At 35.6% G+C, this 22,513-nt stretch overlaps 1 protein-coding gene across 2 annotated transcripts; it reads left to right on the top strand.

Moving 5' to 3' along the window:
- The first annotated feature begins 10,067 nt into the window (after window positions 1–10,067).
- Window positions 10,068–16,132, top strand: LOC110006698 (protein DEEPER ROOTING 1). Of its 2 annotated transcripts, XM_020663165.2 has the most exons (5): window positions 10,068–10,458; window positions 10,707–10,776; window positions 12,918–13,468; window positions 15,076–15,232; window positions 15,775–16,132. In XM_020663165.2, the coding sequence occupies exons 1-5, from the start codon at window positions 10,453–10,455 to the stop codon at window positions 15,792–15,794; spliced, it is 804 nt and encodes a 267-aa protein (XP_020518824.2). In that variant the 5' UTR covers window positions 10,068–10,452; the 3' UTR covers window positions 15,795–16,132. The 2 variants fall into 2 exon arrangements, with proteins under 2 accessions (XP_020518824.2, XP_020518823.2); XM_020663164.2 differs by lacking the exon at window positions 10,068–10,458 and having other exon boundaries at window positions 10,596–10,776.
- The last annotated feature ends 6,381 nt before the right edge of the window (window positions 16,133–22,513 follow it).

The raw sequence follows: 22,513 nt of genomic DNA on the forward strand, positions 1-22,513 counted from the left end.
CGTGGTAGAATTTTTTTCTTTTTATATTTTTTTTTTTTTTGAATAATTCAATGGAGAAGACATAATACCCCAATCTCTTTTTTCGTATACATTAGATAGTTAACGTTTTTAGTGCTACACCACGACATATGCCCGTGACGATTATCATTCTGGGTCAGGACCCAAACTCAAACCTATGTCGAGTCCATGGAAACTTAGATCGAGTCCATGGAGTGCCCTGTGAGGAGATAGATTTGAGGCTGCTTGACATGTGGGGCCGTCCACTTGTGCTGATGTGGAGGAGGTTCCACATGGGCGGACATTTTCACATGCATGGGATGCGTTAAAAGGGCTGACGGCTGACCAATGATATGAAATTCGGGGATTTGCCTAAGCAGCCTTATTTCAACTTAAATTACAAAAAACTCGTAAAAACGAAAATTATTCAACTTTGGATATTCTATACTAGAGAGAGAAAAAGAGAGAGAGAGAAGGCGTGGGGTTCCATATTCTAAGAAAACCCGTCGATCATCTAATGGATCTCCCACAGGTTGTCTTGTACGGCGATTGTTGGAGTTTGTGAAGGGCGTGATTTGCCAAGAATCTATCTAATGCGCTACAAAACACGAGAGCTGCCCTCCCTCTCACCCATAGCCTACACCCATAGCCTACGGCTGCCCATGGGCTTGGCCCAGCCCACCCCCATTCTCACCCCTCCCCTAGCTAAGTAAAATTTTACCTACGTATTTTAAAATTTTAGGTAAAATACCAAAAGGTGAAAATTGCGCAACCAATCTTTTTTTTTTTTTTTTTTCTTTCAAAATTACTTATTGGTCAGCTCGAATTTTGATTTTTTTGATTTTTTATTTTTTATTAGTAAGGCAATATCTTAAACCTTGGTGCACTGCATTACTAACAAAAAAAACAAAAAATCAAAATAAAAAGACAAAAAAAAGCAAAATTCAAATTGACCAAGGCAATTTAGAAAACAATTAAAAAAAATTGGTTGACCCAACTTCTTTTGTAATCTTTGCTCGTAAGAGAAGTATTTTGTATTTTACTTAAAATTTTAAAATCCCTACATAAATCACTCTAAAATTGAGAAAACAAATTAAAAAGAAAAAAAAAGAAGAAGTAAGGGTTGGGCTGCGCCAGGTCAAGCCAAATTGATTTGAGCCTCTGTACCTTAGTCCAAACCCACCCTCGAGCCGCACTTTGTGGCTTAAACCCTAACCGTTTAGTGCCGGGCCGGGCAAGGCAGCCAATTGCCACCCTCCATAACCATGGGCAGCTGCCCCCGGTGACTGCCCGTTGCTCGCTTTGTGATTTAGGGAGAGAGAGGGTGTTTGATTATGGAGAGAGAGACGTGGAATATTTGGTTTCAGTGGGGGGGCGGTCGGTCCGGTCGGCGAGGGACATGGTCACGCGAGGGTGGGTGGATGGTGAGTTCGCCCATTCCCGTAGGGCCCCCCCTTCAACGCCACGCAACCAACCTTGGTTAAGGACTTATCCCATTCCCTTACTCTCTCTCTCTCTCTCTCTCTCTCTGCCTTCGTTTCTCTCTCGGGTGTATCCTTATTTCTCTTTCGACCTTTTTTTTTTCCTTGAGTGAATTACGTACGAAAAAAAATATAATTAAAATAAAAAAAAAGTCAATTTTAGGTAAAAAAAAAAATTTTAATTTTATAGTGGGGTTGTGCCCTAATGTTTGGGGTAGTGCGCAGTTTGGTCTGATGTTAACATCATCCAGTCACTTTCTGTGGTGCTCTTCAAAAGGTTCCAAGGTTGGTATCCTTGTACTGCAAAGACTGAATTTGTTAAGCATTTAGAGGCGGTTCGAGCTGCCCATTAGGGCAGTCTGAGGTTGGCATCTTCAGATAGACGGTATTACCTTATTCGTTTGCTACAAAATAAGGCGGTCCGAGAATGTAACCTCGGACTACCTTCTAAATTGGGTACTGCCCCTCATACTAGGACATTGTGCTACTAGCAAAAAAACAAAGAAAAAAAATTAAAGGGAAAATTATGGACACCCACCTCCCAAAATAAACTTTATAGACATTCTTATCTCAATACTTTTAGTAACACATCTTAGTCATTTTTTTTTCTTGTGTTTACCCTATAGTCAAAAAAAATATATATTTTAAAAACTAAACTAACCTTTGTCCAATATTTCTTTCTACTCGTCCTCTCTCTCTCTCGCTTTCTCTTTCTATCTGTCGTCTCTTTTTTTTTCTCGACTCGCCTCTCTCTTGGGTACAAAAAGGGCGGGTAGAGAGAGAAAAGGAAAGATTTGATGGGATAGTTTAATATTTAAAATATTTAGTTTTTGACTTGAGGTAAACGCAAGAAAAATAGTATCATAGATATAATATTAAAAATTGTAGGATAAAATGCGTATAAAGTTCATTTTGGGGAGGATATATGTAATTTTCTCAAAATTTGTTTCGTATCCGTGCATAAGTTATCTTTTTTCTCTCTCATGCAGTCTTCGCTGGCTCTCTCTACATTTGTTTCTCTCTCATGCAAGTCGATCGCTCTCTTTCTCTCTCTAGCACATTGTTGTTATCTCTGGCTCACCAATGCAAACCCTAGCTCTCTCTCTCTCTCTCTTTTCTTGCACAGCAGTTACACGCTCGTACAGGCAACAACTTTGTCGTGCTTCTTATCTTTTCAACTACTCTCTCTCTCTCTCTCTCTCCCTCATAATCAGCTGTTTCTCTCTCATATGCACAGCATTTGGACCCATGTGTGTATGCACACAAGTTTGTCGTGAGGTCCAAGTCCGTAGTGCCTTTTTCCTCTCTACTCCTCACTTCCTCGTTCCTTCCTGAACCAGTCTTCTTCATTACCGTCTCCAATTTTGTCCGTCCTTCATCTACCAAACCAGTGTTGCACCCATTGTCTCTCCCTCACCGACAGGGTGGCCAGGACCACGACAAGGCCGACCCGACTTTTTCTTTCTTTATTCTTCTTCTTCTTTTTTTAAGGCTAGTTAGGCATGGACCTGCTCAGCCTAGGTTGGACAGGTCCTTTTTAGCCCAATTAGGCATGGACCTGCTTAGCTTAGTTTGGACAGGGCCCGGACCTCTTTGGCCCGGCTAGGCACTAGGGCCGGCGTTGGGCCATCCCTTTTGCTGGCCCTACTCACGAGACATATTTGGCTATCACCAACAAAAGTACTCCATTTGCCCAATAATTAAAGTATCTTCATCTCAAGTCAAAAGAAAATAGAGTAAATTATGTACCGAGCCAAAATAATTCCTTGAAATACAAAATAATCTGATTATAGGTGGAAAAACCTTAGTAGAGCGGTATGAGGTCCCCATCTTCGGAAGTAAGATACGGTTTGAGGATGGGACCTCGGACCACCTTCGAACTGAGTTATGCTCAATTCAGAGAGAGATCTGAGATCCCCTTCCCCATTAGTCTGTTTTTTCCAAAAAATAAGATATAAAGCATAGTCCGAGGATAAGGACCTCATACCAATATCTTTTTCAAAAAATAAAAGAGAAAGAGTGGTCTTATGATGGGGACCTTGGACTGCCTGGGCACTGCATTTAAAGCTTGGAGAATTGCCTTACTAATAAAAAACAAAAAAAGTAATAATTAAAATACGGTATGAGGAAGGTATTCTCTGACCGAGCGGTAAAAAAAATATATAGGCTGACCAACATTCTGTGTAATTTTCATCCAAAATTGCCCCATTTCATATTTTGGGTAAAGTTTACGAGTCCAAATGTAAATCACTGAAGAAATAAATTTTCGAGTCTAAATATAAATCACTCAAGAAAATATAAATATAACATAGTTTTGAAATCTGCTGGAAAGGTCAATTAAAGTCATTAGTGTAATTTGGTCACTAGAGGTCTTGTTTTTAAGGATTTATTTGGAGTTTCAGGACATTTTTGAAAGAATAGATTTTTTAAAAGGGCGTGGTTTCCATAAGGTTGCTACCTAAAACATTCCAAGATGCACCTTCAAATTTTATCATAACATATAATTTTGATGTAAAACATTCTTAGGTTTAACTCAAAATATATTTTCATATCTAATTATAAAATTTTAAACTTCAAAAATAGTAAAAATCAAGTAAATCTATAAACATATGAAAATCTTGAAAATAGACGGTCTAGATAATGTGACGTAAGATATATTATTTAGGGGACTCAAAATTATTTTTATTTATTTAGTTATTTATTTATTTTTTGTAATCATACATGTCGATGTTGAGATGATGAATTAGAGGGTTTTTCAATATTAAAACAACCTTTTCTGATGGATTTTTGTAATGCGTCTGTAGTTCTACATTTTAAGGTTGCAACCTTATATAAACATTTTCCTTTTTAAAATAGGACAAGTTGCTTAAATAAATTATTTGAATTAAATCATAAATTGTGAAAGATCCTGTATTAATGTCTTGCATATATGTGCATGAGTGATCGAGTAATTTTATGGTTGATTTTTACAGATAGAGAGCCTTGATTGAGATTGACCCAACTCGATAAAGTCTAGGGTGGACCTAAATTATAGATAGATTGAGTTGTGAATGATGGATTTACTAATTTTGTGATTCATTTTATAAAAAAAAGTTACTTTTGTGATATCTTCATTTTTAAGTACGGGTAATTTTATAAATATCACTATAAATATGTACTTTTGTCATCTCCATAAGGGATAAAATTGAAAGTTTTATTAAAAGACAAAGGCACTATACAAATAAAGTTCCAAGACACTAACTTCTAAAATGTTATTATACTTTTGTGATAATTTCAAATTTTCTATTGCTTAATGGTAAAATTATCTATTAAAATAAATTTTTTATTAAAAAGTAATGATCATTTTGATAAAAGACACCCATCACAACCCCTTATATCTTTAACCTTTTGTAATTTGAGGTGTTGTTAACTCTATACAAACCCATATATATATATATATATATATATATATATATATATATATATATATAGTCAGCTATAATGAATAGTAATATAGGTACAATGGGAGCCGTCAGATCTTCATCATGCGATTTTTAATGTATATCATTATTTTAATTTTAATTATTTTTCTATAAATCAGATCATAATAAAATTTTAGACATGTATATTAAAAAATAGGGCGCACAAATAAACAATATATAAAATATATTTTCAAAAATATAAAATAACTGAAATACCTCTGAAAAATGACGAGGGTAACTGAAAATAATTTTTTTGTATTTTTATATGGTGCGCAATAGTGTTAGGTATATACACCCAAATTTTCATATTAATCAGATTTATATAAAAAAAATTAAAATTCAAATAGTGATGTGCATTCTGAACTGCATGATGAAGATCTAACGGCTCCCATTCTACCTATATATTATTCATTATAGCTGGCTAGTTGTTGTAAGGTTTACCTTTATATATATATATATATATATATATATATATATATATATATATATATATATATATATATATATGAAATTCTTCCCAATGCCTATAGGAAAAAATGAACAGTAATTTCACCTACCCTCATCATCGTCTAAAGTTCATCGCACGGTCAAGATTGTCCGATAGTGTTTCATTTTTCAATTTTTTTTTCTACAAATCGGAATGATCTGAAAGTTAGAGTGTGTGTACATCTTAGTGAGGCGCACCTAATAAAAATAAAAATAAAAATAATATGAGAAAATAAATTGACCAAAATACCCCTAAAACTTTTCAGTGGTATTTTGGTCTTTTTTTTATGTAAAATATTTTTTTTATGAACACACGCTCCAAGATTCGCCTATAGCCATTTTGTAGTATCTTCCATATATATATATATATATATATGACAAATGTTGAGTTTAGCCCACTAACTTATATGAACATATGAGCCCAAAGGCCTAAATTGAATCTGGGCCGATCTAATGGTCACGACCTTATTCGTATTTTAATCTTAATTTTTTTTTCTATGAATCCAAACAACTTGAAATTTTGGCATATGTTCTTAAAAAATAGGAGAATCTAATAAAAATATCAAAAAAATAATTTATCATATATAAATTAACCAAAATACCCCTGAAATGTTTCGGGGGTATTTTTATCAATTTATTTTTACTAATTATTTTTTAAATATTTTTATTAGGTGCACCTTGATAAGAAGAATGGAAGCCTACAATTTCAAGTTATTTAGATATATAAAAAAAAATAAATTCAAATACTAAATGAAGTTTTGACCGTCAGATCGACCCCGATTCATTCTAGACCGTTAGATTCATATTAGCTAATGGGTTAATCTCAGCATATATATATATATATATATATATATAAAAGATAATCTAAAGTTCACAACCTTTCAAATTATAAAAATTAATGATAAAATGAGTTGTAAATATATATATATATATATATATATATATATATATATATATATATATATATATATATATAAAACCTACTTAACTTGGTTAAATCGAAGCCCAAGTCCAAACCTAGACCCAGGTTGGAGCCAACCCATTCATCACCCCTAAGAGAGAGATAGAGAGAGACCGACATGCATCAGTCGGCGAGAGAGAGAGGATGCCCAAGCTCCAAATAATGAGCACGTGTAAGACCATGGAAGGAGAGAGAGAGATACAGCTCCTCGACATGCATGATTTGGTGAGAGAGAGAGATAGAGAGGAGAGGCCCAAGCACCAAATAATGCGCAAGTGTTGGACCATGTAAGGGGATCATTAAATGCATTGTCCATATTTTGGCCTCTTTATCCTAAGCATAAAAACAAGTTTAGCTATGCTTTAGAAGACAAGAGTTTGAATGTGAAAAATTTAACATTAAAAAAAAAAGAGTTTGAATATGGAAAATCAGGAGCGTGGGCTCTTTAAATTCCTTTATAAAACAACCAAAAACTGGATTTAGATAAGGAAAATAGTTTGATAGGGCTGCAGCCCTATCATATAAGTAAAGCCTAACCTCATAATTTATTTTAAATTTGTAATTTACGCGTTGAAAAACCTTTAAATCGATCATCGCGACTTCAACATTATGATTCTCAAAAATTAAGATTTCAAACCCTAAAAATAATGTATATTGCATGAAATTATTTAGACCTTTTATTTCGTCTTGAAAATAAGTATTCATAGATCCATAAGATTTATACTATTTTTTGACTTTTCAATTTTATTATCGGTGTTGGAAATTGATTTTCGAGTTGTCATAGAGATTTTCGATGCCGAATGTACTTTCCAGACGAGGATTTGAGATCAGAGTATATTTTGTTTTCATGAAGCCTAGGCCTTATAGAAACTTCGTTCTTAAATAATATGTATGTAGTGTACTTGCCTATACATGCCTTTTCAAGCCATATTAAAAGAAGTTACGTATGAGCTTATAGGCCATGTGATATTCAAGCAATCGTACCTTGTCTCTCTAAAAGATTGGTTAATATCAACTTCAATTAAAAATGGAAAAAGTAACATAAAGTTGCAACTTTAAAATGTAAAATTATAGATGCACTTAACAAATCAATCGAGACAAGTTGTTTTAATGGTGAATAACCCTCTGATTGATCTTTTCAACAATGATATATATATATATATATATATATATATATATAACAACCCCTCAAAATATAAAGGTTCAAATTAGAAAGAGTTGTGATGGTTGTATTTGTTAAAAAATAAATTACTTTTTTTTATTAAAAAATTATTTTAATAGACAACGTTACCATTAAACAAAAACAAATTTGAAATTTTCACAAAAGTACAATGACATTTTGGAAGTTAGTGTCCTATAATTTTATTTGTAGAGTGCGTTTGTCCTTTAATTAAAATTTCAATTTTATCCCTTATGGTGATGATAAAAGTATTTTTTGTCTTGTAGTAATATTTACAAAATTATCCCACAAAAGTAAATTTTTTAAAAAAATAAACTATAAAATTAATAAATCCACCCTTCACAACTCTCTCTATCTTAAACCTTTGTAAAATACCAAATGCTTTCAGTTATTACTCATATGTCCCTCATAATAGCATTTTTTAAAAAATAGACGAAATTACTCATTTTTGGTATTTCAAAAATCAAAAAATTTAAAATTTCAGTTTTTCTAGAAACAAAAACTTTAAAATTTTGATCTTTTTGCATGGTAATTTGGGTAAATCTCTTTTCATATCTCTAACTGGTGAGGGAGCACGTACTAAGTATATAACATATTCCATCTCCGTATCACTAATTGGTCATGGGTTATCTCTTTCCAATGCAGTTTCCTCTATTTTAGAGTGTCTTGCATCTTTAACAACACTTCAAGCTTTCTCTCTCTACAAACTCCGCACGAATTTGCGACTTTGATACGTGTATTTAAATCCTCACTTCGTTTTCTCTTTCACAGCAGACGTGAAAGTTCAAGAAAATTTAGGTTTTTGAAAAATCAAAATTTTAAAGTTTAGATTCTTGAAAAACCGAAAATTGATAGCCACGTCTTTTTTAAAGAAAAGTTGTTATGAAGTAAAAAAATGGTCAGATGAGTAATAACGAAAAGTACTCAATATTTTGGTAATAACGTAAATTAAAATGGATATATATATAATTTTCTAAAAAACAAAAGGATATTGAGTCATAAAAATAGTGCATCTTGCAACACATTATCTAGACCGTCCATTTTCAAAATTTTCAAATGTTTATAGATCTATTTGATTTTAACCATTTTTTGAGTTTAAAAATTTATAATTAAACATTAAAAATAGATTTTGAGATAGTCCTAAAAAAATTTTACACCAAAATTACATATTATGATAAAATTTGGAGATACACCGTAATTGGATTGTTTAAAGTAACCTTATAGAAACCACACCCATCAAAAATAGAAACGAGTAACTTCCACACTTTTCCCTGCAAAATATAGAGCCCAAGTGCCACAACTTATTACTTCGTTACAAGAAAAAGAAAACTACCACCTCTCTCTCTCTCTCTCTCTCTCTCGAAAACCAACCCTTGAATTCTCTCTGTCTCTCAAATCAACCAAAAAGAATTCCGTCTTTTGTATGGTCCAAAGCATTGTTAAAAAAATCGAACCGGTTAAGTCCGAGTAACCGGTAAATCAGGATGAACCGGTAAGTATTAAAAAAATAAAAAATTCAAAAAAAATATATTGAATTCCATCTTTTGTATGGTCCAAAGCATTGTTAAAAAAATCAAACCGGCGAAATCCGAGTAACCGGTAAATCAGCCTAAACCGGTAAGTATTAAAAAAATAAAAAATTAAAAAAAAATATATTGAATTCGGTCTTTTGTATGGTCCAAAGCATTGTTAAAAAAATCAAACCGGCCAAATCCGAGTAACTGGTAAATCAGCCTAAACCGGTAAGTATTAAAAAAATAAAAAATTTCAAAAAAAATATATTTAAGAGAGAGATGGATTTAGATGAAAAAGAAAACCAAAATAGTTTTCTGAATTATCGCAGGACGTTATTTTGCAAACATAGAGAGAGATGGATTTAGACGATGAAGAAAAGCACATTGGTTGTCTGAATTATCGCAGGACATTATTTTACAAACATAATTTCAGCCCAATTATCCAAGACTATGAGCAAGGGCAACGGTCACTTAGAATGTAACTCCCGCTTGACCAGGCTTTGGTAGAGAGAGAAGCAAAACTAGAGAGAGAAAGAAAAACTAGAAACAAAATTATAGAGAGAGAGAGAGGGAGAGGCATAGAGTAAAGAGGGAAAAACAAAATTCGAGAGACGCAAGAGTAAAGAGCAAAGCAAAGTTAAAAAGGAGAGAAGCAAAACTAGAGAGAGAGGGGGAAGAAAAGTAGAGAGAGAGAGAGAGGAAAATATGTTGAGAAGGAAAGGGGATCAAAGAGGGAGTAATGGTAATGGAGAAAAGGTTAAAAGGCCGGGTGTGGGAACTGAGAGAGAGAGAGAAGAAAATGTCACAAAAATGTAGAGAGAGAGTGAGAAGAAAAGGTCACAAAAAATGTAGAGAGAGAGAGGGAGTAAAGGTGGTGGAGAAAGGGTTAAAAGGGAGTGTGTGGGAACTTGAACCTCAACAACTAATCCCTTGGCCATGGGATGACATCTCCCTATAAAACCCTTTCCCTCCACCTCTTCTCCCTCTACTTTCCCCTCTCTTTCTCTCTCTAACCTCTTTTCTTCAACTTTCCACTTTCTCTCTCTAAAGCTGCCTCCACCTATGAGATAACTACAGGACCTAAAACCTCCTCCTCCTCCTCTCTCTCTCTGCTTTCCCTCCACCTATAGCCACTCCTGCTCTTTCTCTCTCTCTCAGCTTTCTTTCTACCAATTGCTACTCCTGCTCTCTCTCTTACTTTCTCTCTCTTTATCTCTCTCTCTTACTTTCTCTCTCTTTCTCTCTCTCTTACTTTCTCTCTCTTTCTCTCTCTCTTACTTTCTCTCTCTTTCCCTCTCTCTTGCTTTCTCTCTCTTTCCCTCTCTCTTGCTTTCTCTCTCTCTTTCTTGTGGTGTAAAGCGCAGGCATCCTAATGAAGGTAAAAAGACTTCACATCTCTCCCTCTAAAGAAGACTCTCTCTCTCTCTCTCTCTCTCTCTAAGTTACAAATTTCTGTTAGTTTTGATGGTTTTTAGGCAACCTGAAAGGGGGGCACAAGAGCAAAAAGATGAGTGTATACCTTTTGCATGAAAATGAGAATTATAAGATTTTGTTTCAACTACATCATTCTTTCTTGGTCTTGAAATGAATTACAAGTCGTTATTTATTTGTACATTTTTCTTGCAGCTCCTAAGTTGGATGCAACATAAACTCAATGGGAGAAATACCCCAAAGAACACCCAACTGCCCTCTCCAGGTATGTTTGATCTTAAAATTGAGAAAACTTATTTAGCCTTTAGTTAACTTTCATTGAGAAATAAAAAATATATCTAAATTTTAAATGATTCAATAATTTACACTTTTTCAACTGCTCCAACTTATAGTCATAATATTTCGATGGATACTTTAAAATTTAACCAAAATATATGGGTGAGATATAATTACATAGTTGATCTCTTGTGTGTATATTATAACAAAAATTTTGTGTTTAGGTGGCGTAACCAAAAGGATTGGATGGATTAATAAAACGTGGGGTGATCACACAAACTTGTTTTTGCCTTTTTCTTTTTCTTTTTCTTTTTTTTTTTCTCCTTCCTATTATTATTATTATTATTTTTGAAGCTAACATTCTTTATTGAGTAATTTACGTATGGATAAAAAAAAAAAGACGCCAAGTTTGGGCGAAAATTACATGAAGGTCGGTCAACACGTGTTTTTTTATTTATTTCAAATATGCCCCTTAACCTGAGGATGCCTTCCTCGGACCCTTTTTAATTATTATTTTTTAGTTTTTTCGTTAGTAGGGTAGTGCCCTAGTGTTAGGAGCAATGCCCACTCTAAAAGGGCGCCCGAGGAGGGCATCCTCAAACCACCTTATTTCTTAGCAAACAAATGAACTAGTGCGATATGAAAATGCCAACCTTAGAGTGCCCTAAACAGTACAGAGAAGATGGTCCGAGAATGTACAGCTCACACCACCTCTGAATGCTTATCAAAGTCGGTCTTTGTTGTCCGAAGATGCTAACCGCGGATTGCTTTGAAGAGCACCATAGAAGGCAGTCCGATGATACTAACATCGGACCGACTGGGCACTGTCCCCAAACATTGGGGCACAACCCTATTATTGAAAAAACTCAAACAAAAATAAATTGTGGTCCCGAATTGAGAGGTAATTTTGAAAAAAATAATAAAAAAAAAGGTTGGCCGACCTTCCGCATAATTTTAACCTAAAATTGACTCATTGTGTATTTTAGTATTTTTTTGTATCCATAGGTAATTCGTTCTTCTTTTGTTTCTCACATGTATCGTAACAATTATAATTATTATTATTATTATTATTATTTTCCTTTTCTTATATTACCTGCTAAGAAGATGGATTGATGTGTACTCCATTCTCTCATTCTTTTGAGGTTTAACTTTTTGTTTTCTCTCAAGGTGAAGAACATGTGGATTTTTCTCTTATAGATTTTTAGTAAAGAAGCATTTCGAAAGAGAAATTAAATACCCAACATCTAAACCTTCACAGGCACATTTCAAAATTTAAGTCAATTGTAACTTTTTTTTGTTTGTAAAATATGTAAAGAGGTAATTTACATCATTTGTGATCCATAAATTAAAATGTGAGAAGGCATAGATACTTTTGCCCTTTATTTTCCCTATTGGACCCCAACTTGTGCTATGAATATTACAAAAGACTAATTTAAACGAAAATGGAATACTCTAATTTTCTTAGAACTCAGCGGCGGGTTAACCGACAAATTCTGCGGTCTCCAAACTCGCCATTATCAAATTGCCTAACTCGGACTCGGGATCGTAGCAAGCCCAACCCTAGTCCTTGGTTTAGAGCACTTAGGGCCGGGAATGGGCTCGGAATGGGCCGGTTGGCCCCGTACTAAAAAAACTAAGGCTTGAGACACAAAAGTTTGGCCGGAGGTTTGGGCTGGGGCAAGGCTACCACGGCCCAAGGGAATGCTATGCCAGGGCCAGCTCGATTAACCTGGGCTGACCCTGCTTTTCATTTTTATTTTTATTTTTTTTTATTTTTCTTTAATTGTATGTGGCCCGGTGTGGACAGTGGTAGGGCTGGGCCTAGGCCATCGGCCAGTCCAGTCCATGCCAGGCTGGGTTCAGGCCAGCCCTACAGTGGCCAAGGCCGGGCTAAGGCTATGGTTGGTTCAGCCCAAGCCCAGCCCTGCAGTGGCCAAGGCCGGGCTAGAGCTATGGTTGGTTCAGCCTAAGCCCAGCCCAGGCCCAGCCCAGGGCTAAGGCTATGGTTGGTTCAGCCTAAGCCCAGCCCAGGCCCAGCCGTAGACTGATTGTTATGAGTGATGAATGTACTGACAGAAAGCTAGATTTTCCTTTTCCCCCTTAATTTTCTCACTTCTATTTTCCCTGCAGGCTTTGGGACCCATGAAGCTTCCAAAGATACCAAATCTAAGGAAGACAACACACAATGGCAGCATGGGCTACTTGCCATTGGGACCTTAGGCAACAATGACCTAAAAGAAGACGGGGAAAATCAAGAACTCAATAAAAATGGAGCTCAAGAACTTGAAGAAATGTCAGAATTCACTGCAGAAGAGATTGCAAATCTCCAAAAGGAATTGACCAGGCTCCTAGCCTTCAAGCCAAGCTCTGGGGATGCATGCTCTAACAATGGAGGAGAAAACAGTGATTGTCCTTTGAAGAAATTTCTTAGCTGCCCCTCGACTCTGAATTTGGAGAGGAGGTATCAGTTGGACGCCACTGAGGATCGAATCGAGCTGAGAGAGGATTCGAATTGCTCCAGCACTGTTCGGAGTAAAGGCAAGGATGTGTGTGTAGACAACAAGAGTGTAATTTGTCAGCGATCGATTTCATTCCTTCTCAAGAAGATGTTTGTCTGTAGAAGTGGGTTTGCTCCAGTTCCAAGCCTCAGAGATCCCCTACCTGAATCAAGGATGGAGAAGGTATTACCAAATCCCAATTTTTTGGTGTTTTTATTAACGTAAATTGAACTTTATTATTTATCATCGAGCATGTATAGTGTGCTCCTGGGGATCACACTCTAAGCATGATTCATCTGGTGAAAGACCTACTTTGGAGGATTTCTCATGGTTAAATAAGTAATTTTTAAAAAATAATATTTAACCGTGAGATTTTCTCAAAGCACTGAGGATCTCTCAAAGTTTTTTTAAAAAAAAAGGATTTTCTTACATATGTAATTTTGGGATCCAATTTAGCATCACTAAGTGAGATGTTAAAATAAAACAATAATGATAATTAAAAGAAAAAAATCCAAAATCAGGTTTTGAGTTTCTAAACAATTAGATTTTCCAAAAATTTGATAGTCTTTATTTAAAATTTTCTTATTTTAGACACGTCATGATCGGGAGAAAAGGGGCAAAACTTCTTCAAGACGTTTTGAAATTATTTAAATTGACATATATATTTCATTTGCCATTATTATTTGAAGGTTTACATGGTTTTATTGTTATTGTTGATGTCTTTTTTTCTTTTTCTTTTTTTTTTCTTTTTTTTTGGGGGCGGGGGAGGAATTTTGATAAGAGAAAATATATGATAACATGCATTTATTGTTGGTACAAGAAGATTATGAGTTATAAAATTAGGCGGCTGAGAGTGTTCTTTTGATAGCGCTTAAAATCCAAAAAACATTTTCTCATACTTTATCACACAACTTTAGAATTCACATCTCGCGATTAGGGGTGATTGTAACATGAGCAATTTTATACAATTTGCGGCTATTGATCTAATAATATTTCAACCATTATTACTATTACCTTTTCTATTATTTTTGAGATCATTGTGATAACAGTGCATCTTGGACATAAGAAGATAATCCTGCGTCATAAATGTTCCATTTTGCTCCCGTAATACCAAAATTTGCTTGACATAGGCAGTAGTTCACATTCAACAAGAGAAGTGAAGGTACTGTAGGAAAAATCACTTCATCCTAGCCGCGAGATGTCATTAAGGCTCAGCTAGGGTGTGTCATCTATCCATTTCTAGGACGATATTAAGTCTGCTACAGTAGATTCACTGCTTCCATGGTCCAGCGCATGTGTGATGCTCGTCACAAGATTCATATGATGTGCAAGCACTCCACAAACTACTGCTTGGTCCCCCTTCCCTTTGCATTTTAGGCAAATCTTGTGGCAATTGCCAGAAGTAGCGATGGAAAAGTTGCCGAGCCGGTTTGGAATCACTCGAGCCCGCACGGCACTAGGGCTATCTAGTTTTGGATGCTTCTCAACTGAAGAATCACCCCACTTTATCCGATGAGGCGGTAGGCGGTTCACCTTTGCAAACTTTCTAGTTCACTATAGGGTCTGTGGCGAGTCTTGAGTCCCGAACAATCTATTTTATTTATTTATTTATTTTATTATTTGAAGTTGGGGTCCCTGATTATACAATTTTCTCAGTGGTTGATTTCTTTCAAGACTCGATGAACAGACTCAGATCAGTAAGTGACCCAAATTTTCAAACTCTAACAAAAAAGGCATAATGTTGTCTTTATTTCCTTTGTAGATGATTCTTATTGTGAATATATTTGCAGTTGCTACGGACCATATTGCATAGGAGGATATATCCCCAGAGTACTTCGACGTCTAGCCGGAAGTACTTGTCCAGCAAATCAATGGCAAAATCAGAAACAACAAATGAAGAACAAGGGCAAGGAGATAGTTGCAGATGGGTCAAGACCGACTCTGACTGTGAGTACATCATGCCATAGATATTGTGAGAGAAGAGTTTAAACACCCACTGGTCCCCCGGATCACGAGCTTTGGTTATTTTGGGCAGAAAAAAACCACAATAGCTTTTCTCTTTTTTTTTCAAATCTAAAGAATTTTTTTTTTTGGGGGTCAAAAGTTCCCTGGTTCGACTGGACTCTTCTTAGTCGTGAAAGGAATTTCTGGATTTTTTTTTGTTAAAAATTCCCTGGTTCGACTGAATTCTTCTTAGTTATGAGAAGATTTTCGTGCACAAGAACCTGATAAGTTGACCTGAATCTGACCTTTTGAACAAAGAGTGTGTTGGAGCCTGAGAGTCAAACCTTTCTCACACACACACAGATTACAGTAACATGGCTAGCAATTATCCTGAACTGGATAGTTGCATTACAAATGTATTATTTATTGGTAATCTCTATCTTTTAAGCACACACACAGAGACATTAAATTAACATAGCCACTGGACAGTGCCATCACAAATGTATTATTCATTGGGAACCTCTATCCTTTTTTTGTTTTTGCAGTTATTGTTCTAGAGATGTAAGTGGTGCTTCACCCAACACCTGCTCTTGAATGGATGGCTCTAATTAAAAGAAGTTCAAGAACTTTGGCAATAAAATGAGCCAAAAGATGTTGAGGAAAAAAGGAAACAAATTCGTACCGATTATTCCATGGTGGGCGCTTGATTAGATGCATAAAGGTTCTGAAATTGACTATGTTTTTTTGAGTGCCCTCCTTGATTGATGTGGAAATATCTATAAATCTATTCTTATATCGGTCTTACTCCCGCAGTGTACGTGAAAGATTTTTTTTCTCATTTTTACTTGACCTTATATAGTTGGGATAATGCTTTGGATGATATAATTGGGATAATGCTTTGGATGATGATGATTTTTTTGCCTGGTATAAAAATAAACCCCTTTAATTTTATTACAAATTCAAAGCATATGCCTACTTGGAAATCAAAGGGGCTTCTTCTTTATGTGAGGGAGAGAGGAAACCAGCTAGGGTATGGGGCATATAGGTGCTTGAGTTACTATACTAGCGTATATCATATGCGGTTTGTATTGAGCCTAGGCTCTAAACAATTAAATTAGAGCCTACCTTCAAATCGTATTGAGAAATGTGGTTTCAACTTTCAATACTGGAAATCTTTGTGACAACGTTAAACTGTATTTTCATCTTTATTTATAAAGTTTAAAGTTTCAAAAATGGTGTAGATCGACTGATCTATGAAAATTTGAAAATCTCAAAAATTGACAGTCCAAAAATACGTTATAAAATATACTATTTTTAAAACTTGAAATCTATTTTTTTCGCATGTCCATAGCTCCTCAGGTCTAGATCATCAATTTGATGATCTTTGAGCATCAAAACCACCTCTTTTATTGAAATTTTTGTGGTAGGCTTCAATTTGATTGTTTAGAGCCTCGGCTCTATATAAAATTTTCCCATCATATAAATATTTAGATAATATTAGGTGGTCACCTGGATCCATGGGCCGGACGCCCCTAATTTGTATTTAATTGACCCAAAACTCTCTAGAGCATGTATATTATTCTCCCACGAGAGCATACTATATGGTCTCCCTCAGGTAGAAGACGTTGTGAGGATTTTTCTAAACTGAAATTTTGAGAACCACCTAAAAATCTCAAAAGACAAAATTTAAATTTTAAGTTTACTAACACTTAGATTTCATCCTCTAAAAATTGGATGGCCTCTGTTAAGTATTGAGACATTTCTTTTTTCAAGTGCATAAAGTTTAATTTCGATTTTTTTTTTTTAAACCAAGGTTAGTCTATGGGTTGAAGAGTTCACTTCCCCAAATGAGTCAGAAGATTATTCCTAGATTGGTGCAGACACCCCTTTCGGTATTGCATGTAAACAATTGGGTTTTACGCGACGGAGTACCTATCCAATATGCTCGTGCAGGAGCATGAAATATTTTTGCACTCTCAAATTACATTTTATCTACCGGATTTTATTTATTTATTTTTCTAAGAAATTTTTTTTGGAGCTATTTATCCTTTCGGGTGGGCCCCCATTTTGATTTTGATTTTTTGTGTGGCGGGGGGTGAGTCCATTGACATTTTTTAAAAAATATTAATAAAAAATGAGTAAGGGGCCTTTTTCCCACTTACTTACCCAAAAATGTAGAAATGGATAACTCACCCTATGAATAACTTTTTCTTGTTTAATTTTCTATAAATACAAAGATAAATGTATCATATTTAAAGACAAGTTCATCTTTTTTCAATGTCACCTTTTATTGTTTTTTGACAAGAATCAAAACTTTCTCATTCTTATTTTCTCAATCCTCCAAGTACATCAAATCATGTACACAACAATGAATAGAAAACAAAATTACAAAATAACAGGAACAACCTGTTGCAAAATATTCTACATACAACTCTTGAACTCGTATCCCACTCCTTGCCAAACAATCAACTATACTTATAAACATGATAAAAATTAACCTCTTTATCTTGAGATAGAACCTTGACTTCCCTTAATAAACTTTGCATCCTGTAAGGAACACTCTTCTTACCACAACACCAACTTCAAACATTCAAAGAATCTCCTTTTATAATGAAATTTTCACCCATCTTTCAAACAATCTGAGACCATGCAAGAAGGATTTAACTTCTGCTTCATTAGCTATCACCTCTCTAATTGGGCCATAATTTTCTTAAGAAATCTTCCTTCTTTATCTCTGATAATCCATTCAATTCCTCTACTTCCGAGATTATCAAAACAACTCCCATCAAAATTTAGCTTTATAACCCCCTCAGCTGGTGGTACCCAATTCCAACCCTCTTCTCTTTCCTAATATTAATATTGTAAATGTGACCCGACCTAGTCCAACCCCAAAATTGTTCACACCCTCCTGCCGACTCAACCACTACAACCCGTATTTCCTATTTTGAATCATTCCAATGTCCAACACACTTCTTTCAAAAACTCTCTCTCCTTCCATCGCTCTCACACCACAACTCATGTAAGCATTCTCAAATACATTCTTCCCACCCCATTCACTTCATTGTGAATCCTCTCCACAAATAAATTAGCAGTCTGCTCAAGGACCCCAATATCCCTTCCTTAACCCATTCCCCAATTCTCGAAGAAAATGGACAAGAAATAAATGATCAACAGTCTGCTCAACATTTTTGCACATAATACAAAAAATTTGTAAGATCTCCCCTCTTCCTCAACCTATCAACAGTTAGCAGTTTCTTAAGGCATGACAAACATACCGTAGTAGGAATTTGGCAATCTCTAAATAGGCAGCAGACCAGTGACACTCCATCTTATCCTGTCACGAAATGATAGAGTATACTGACTTCACCAGAAACTCTCAACTACCACACAGTTCCCATATCACCTCATCTTGAGCCTTTGGCCAAATATAATGGCCTTGAAGCAATTGTAGACACTGCTGAAATTGAGTTGTTGTCAATTAATTTTGGTAATTATATTGACACGTTATATTCCATACAGCGTTGAAGCCATTGCTTTCCACTAGATTATTAAATCTAGCATTATGTGCCAATACTTTCTCAAACCATTCAAGAAAAATATACTTTGATCGGTCACCAACCCATTTTTTATGCCAACAAAGGTTTTACTCCCATCCCCAACCAACATTCTAGCATTCCTTACAAAGACATCCCTAACTGCCACAATACCCATCCATATAGCATAAACACCATCTCTATCACTACCGTACTTACCGTCGAGTAGAGCCTTCCACATCTACCCATCCTCCCTAGAACACCTTCCCCACCATCTGGACATCAAAGCATTATTCATAAGTCGGATTTTCTTAATCCCCAACCCACATCTTCTTAGGAGTACACACTTTGTTCCAAGCTACCAAACTAATCTTCATCTGTATCACCCCAAAAGGAACTTCACATTAACCTTTCAATCTGTTTGGCTATGTCATTTGGAATCCCATGTAGAGACATCTAATAAATAGAAAGTTTGGACATAATAGACGTTATTAAAGTCAACATACCTCCAAGTGACAAAAATTTTGGTTTCTATAAGTCTAATTTATATTTGCATTCTTTTGAGTTGTTGAGCCCCACGGAGACCGAGAAGCTTTAGGGTCATCGAAGACATTCCCAAATATTTAATAGGAATTTCAGCCACCCCATATTCCATAATTGATGTTGACTCCTTAACCCTAGAATCTTCACAAGACATACCAACTAAAACTATTTTCTTCATGTTCATTTTTAGTCTAGAAATAATTTCAAAACAACAAAAGACCTTTTTAGTACCTCCCAATCATTTACATAGCATCACAAGAAATCAAGGTATCATCTATGTATTACAAATGTGAATATCTTTTACCTCTATCTGAGACTTAAAAACTATGAATTGTCCCTGCTTATTCAGCATTTCTCAACATCAAATTGAAAAGCTCAGCCTTATAGTAAATAAATAAGGGGATACAGGATGCCCTTGAAGGACTTCTCTTGTAGCTCAAAAGAAACTTTTGGGTATATCATTGATTAAAAAAAGAAAATTATGTGGTGGTAAGACAACCTTCTAGCCATAATATCTATTTATCACCAACCCCACTGCTGCCATAGTTTTTAAAAGAAAATCCCAATTGATTCTATTGTATAATTTTTTTCGATCCTGCTTACATACAATCCCAGCTTTGTTACTAGCTTTCCAAGAACAAATGCATTCCTGAGCTATATGTATTTTGTCTATAAGTTGTCATTATTTGATGAAAGGAAGTTTGAGGGCCAGAGACAATATAAAGCAGAACCTCTCTTAATCTCTGACAACTGTTGGGTGTGTTTTTGAGCCATCATGAGCGGCTACATGCACTCAAAATATCTATGTATAAGTCTGATGGATCATCTCAAGAGATATGTATCAAGTGAATGTCAAGCCTATATATGCTTGGTAGAAGATGGGTCTGTAGAAACGAAAAGCAATCCACGAAAACAAGAAAGAAGAAACAAACACAAAAGAAAGAGACAACTAACCGTAACATAAAGATATACGTGGTTTGGCAATATACCTATGTCCACGGGAGATGAGAGCTTCTTTACTGGCAATGGAGAATAGGGTTACAATAGCTCTCTTCCTCACGCCTCTCTGTTCTCTCTAATTATCAAGAGATCTGTGTTTTTCCCTTAACCCTAAAAAACGCCCCATCGCAACAATATATATCAAGTCTCAGATAGATGGTACAAATTACTGAAATACCCCAAGTATAGATATATATCGAATCCCAGATATATCGAATCCCATATAGGGATACAAAAATTTCCCTTGGGGGCTGCCGTCCCCGAACCCCCACAAGGGCCGAGGCCACCGAGTTTACCTAGCCGGACACTCCTCCGGGCCTAAAGCCCTTCGGCTTTTAACGACCCTCATAGTCATCCCTTTGCCTCTACCTTAGCAGATCTATTTCCTCAGAATACAAGACATCAATCCTCAATAGGGTCATAATATAAAAACCGATGAAGATAATTACAAGATATATTTGTAAGATACACTTCAAGTGTATCTAAGGGGATGTAACAAAGTCAAGACTTGCCAAACAAGGCCCTGATACGACTTGAAAACCTTGGAAGCCCATCAACTACATACATCATGACGAATGTCCAATCATATAAGATAATCTAAATTTGAGACCAATTATGAGACTTGTACTCCCATGGCCCCTATATACCTCTTCGCACAATATTAGAGGAACTTGGATACGACACAATATATCTGTAAATCTGTCATTTTTCAAAGACGAGTTTGATGGCCAAACCTCGTGCAACCTCATCATATCAGATTAAAATGAGTTGAAACTTTGCAAATATGTATAATGAAGCCTTGTATGCCTCTGGTCCAAGAATCATACAAAATGAACATCATTTCGTTCATCTTCCAATTCCATCAATCGCAAGGATATGCCTTGAGCGCTAACGTCATCATGATATTCGAGGAATTTATTTGAAACTTGTGAGAAATCATATGTGAGGCATGACATCCCAATCCCTAAAGGCTATGGTCATGAGGAGATGGTTTGACCCCTTATCCATGTCTGTCGGCACTGAAAATTCATATTTATCATCTACCAAACGCATGTTTTGCAGCTAGGTATACCTCCACTGATTAAAATGGAGATCTCTCCCATTCTACAAAGAGTTTTCTTAGAGGACTTGGACCACTGGATTCTTGACTCGAAGCTCTATTAACCCTATAAGGGCGGCACTATATGGGTTTCCTATATGAAGGCAGTTAGTTATGTAACAGTAGGCATAAATTCTGCCAAAGCTTGGCTGCCGATCCTTAATATATTCAAATATATGGAGTATTTTGGTCTTAAATTTTGTAGAGATGTACATCATGAGCCCCTCTACAAGATTATCAAGTCCCCATGGTTTATATGTAGAAACGAAAGGCAATTCACGAAAACAAGAAAGAATAAATAAACACAAAAAAAAGTGACATCCAATCACAATGCAAAGATATACGTGGTTCGACAACATGCCTACTTCCACGGGATATTAGAGCTTCTTTACTGGCAATGGAAATAGGGTTACAATACGCTTTCTTCCTCACGCCTCTCTGTTTTTATCAAATTACAAAGAGATCTACGTTTTTTCCTTAACCCTTAATTTTGGACGAAGCCCCAATCGCAACGATATATATCGAGTCCCAGATAGATGGTACAAATTATTGAAATACCCTTGTACGGATATATATCAAGTGCCAGATATATCGAATCCCATGTATGGATATATCCGAATTTTTTCCTCGGGAGCTGCCACCCCCAAACCCCAGCAAGGGCCAAGTTCATCAAGTCAACATGTCAGGATGACTCCTCCAGGCCTCAAGCCCTACGGGCTTTTAACGGCCCCCCAGAGTGTCATCTTTTTTACTCCACCTTAGCAGATCTATTTCTTCATAATACAAGACATCAATCCTCAACATTATAATGCCCTATTGTGAGAGCAGTTTGGTACACAATACTCAAATATGTTGTTGCAATCTGCAATAAAAATGGGTTAACTTACATAAGTCATTTATCCATCATTATTGATTCATTTGTGGTGAGATTTGGACAATTAGGTTTTCCTTTGAGTCCTTTATAACTTACAAAATTTCAGGCCAAAACGATTTATCATCGGAGATTAATGCCCTTCACATATGTCAGAACAATTCACAGTTTGACTGATGACAACTCCTGGATAACCACCTTCCTCGATTTCTCATAGAATATTGTGTCAAATCATGTTT

This window comes from Amborella trichopoda, chromosome 12, assembly GCF_054954075.1.
Source record: "Amborella trichopoda isolate Santa Cruz 75 chromosome 12, AtrichopodaSantaCruz75HAP2 v2.0, whole genome shotgun sequence".
NCBI lineage: Eukaryota > Viridiplantae > Streptophyta > Magnoliopsida > Amborellales > Amborellaceae > Amborella > Amborella trichopoda.

Coding starts and splice junctions, on each gene's coding strand:
- LOC110006698 (XM_020663164.2), top strand. CDS start 10,665: ATGAATTACAAGTCGTTATTTATTTGTACATTTTTCTTGCAGCTCCTA. Junction 10,777..12,917: donor CACCCAACTGCCCTCTCCAG/GTATGTTTGATC, acceptor TTTTCCCTGCAG/GCTTTGGGACCCATGAAGCT. Junction 13,469..15,075: donor CTGAATCAAGGATGGAGAAG/GTATTACCAAAT, acceptor ATATATTTGCAG/TTGCTACGGACCATATTGCA.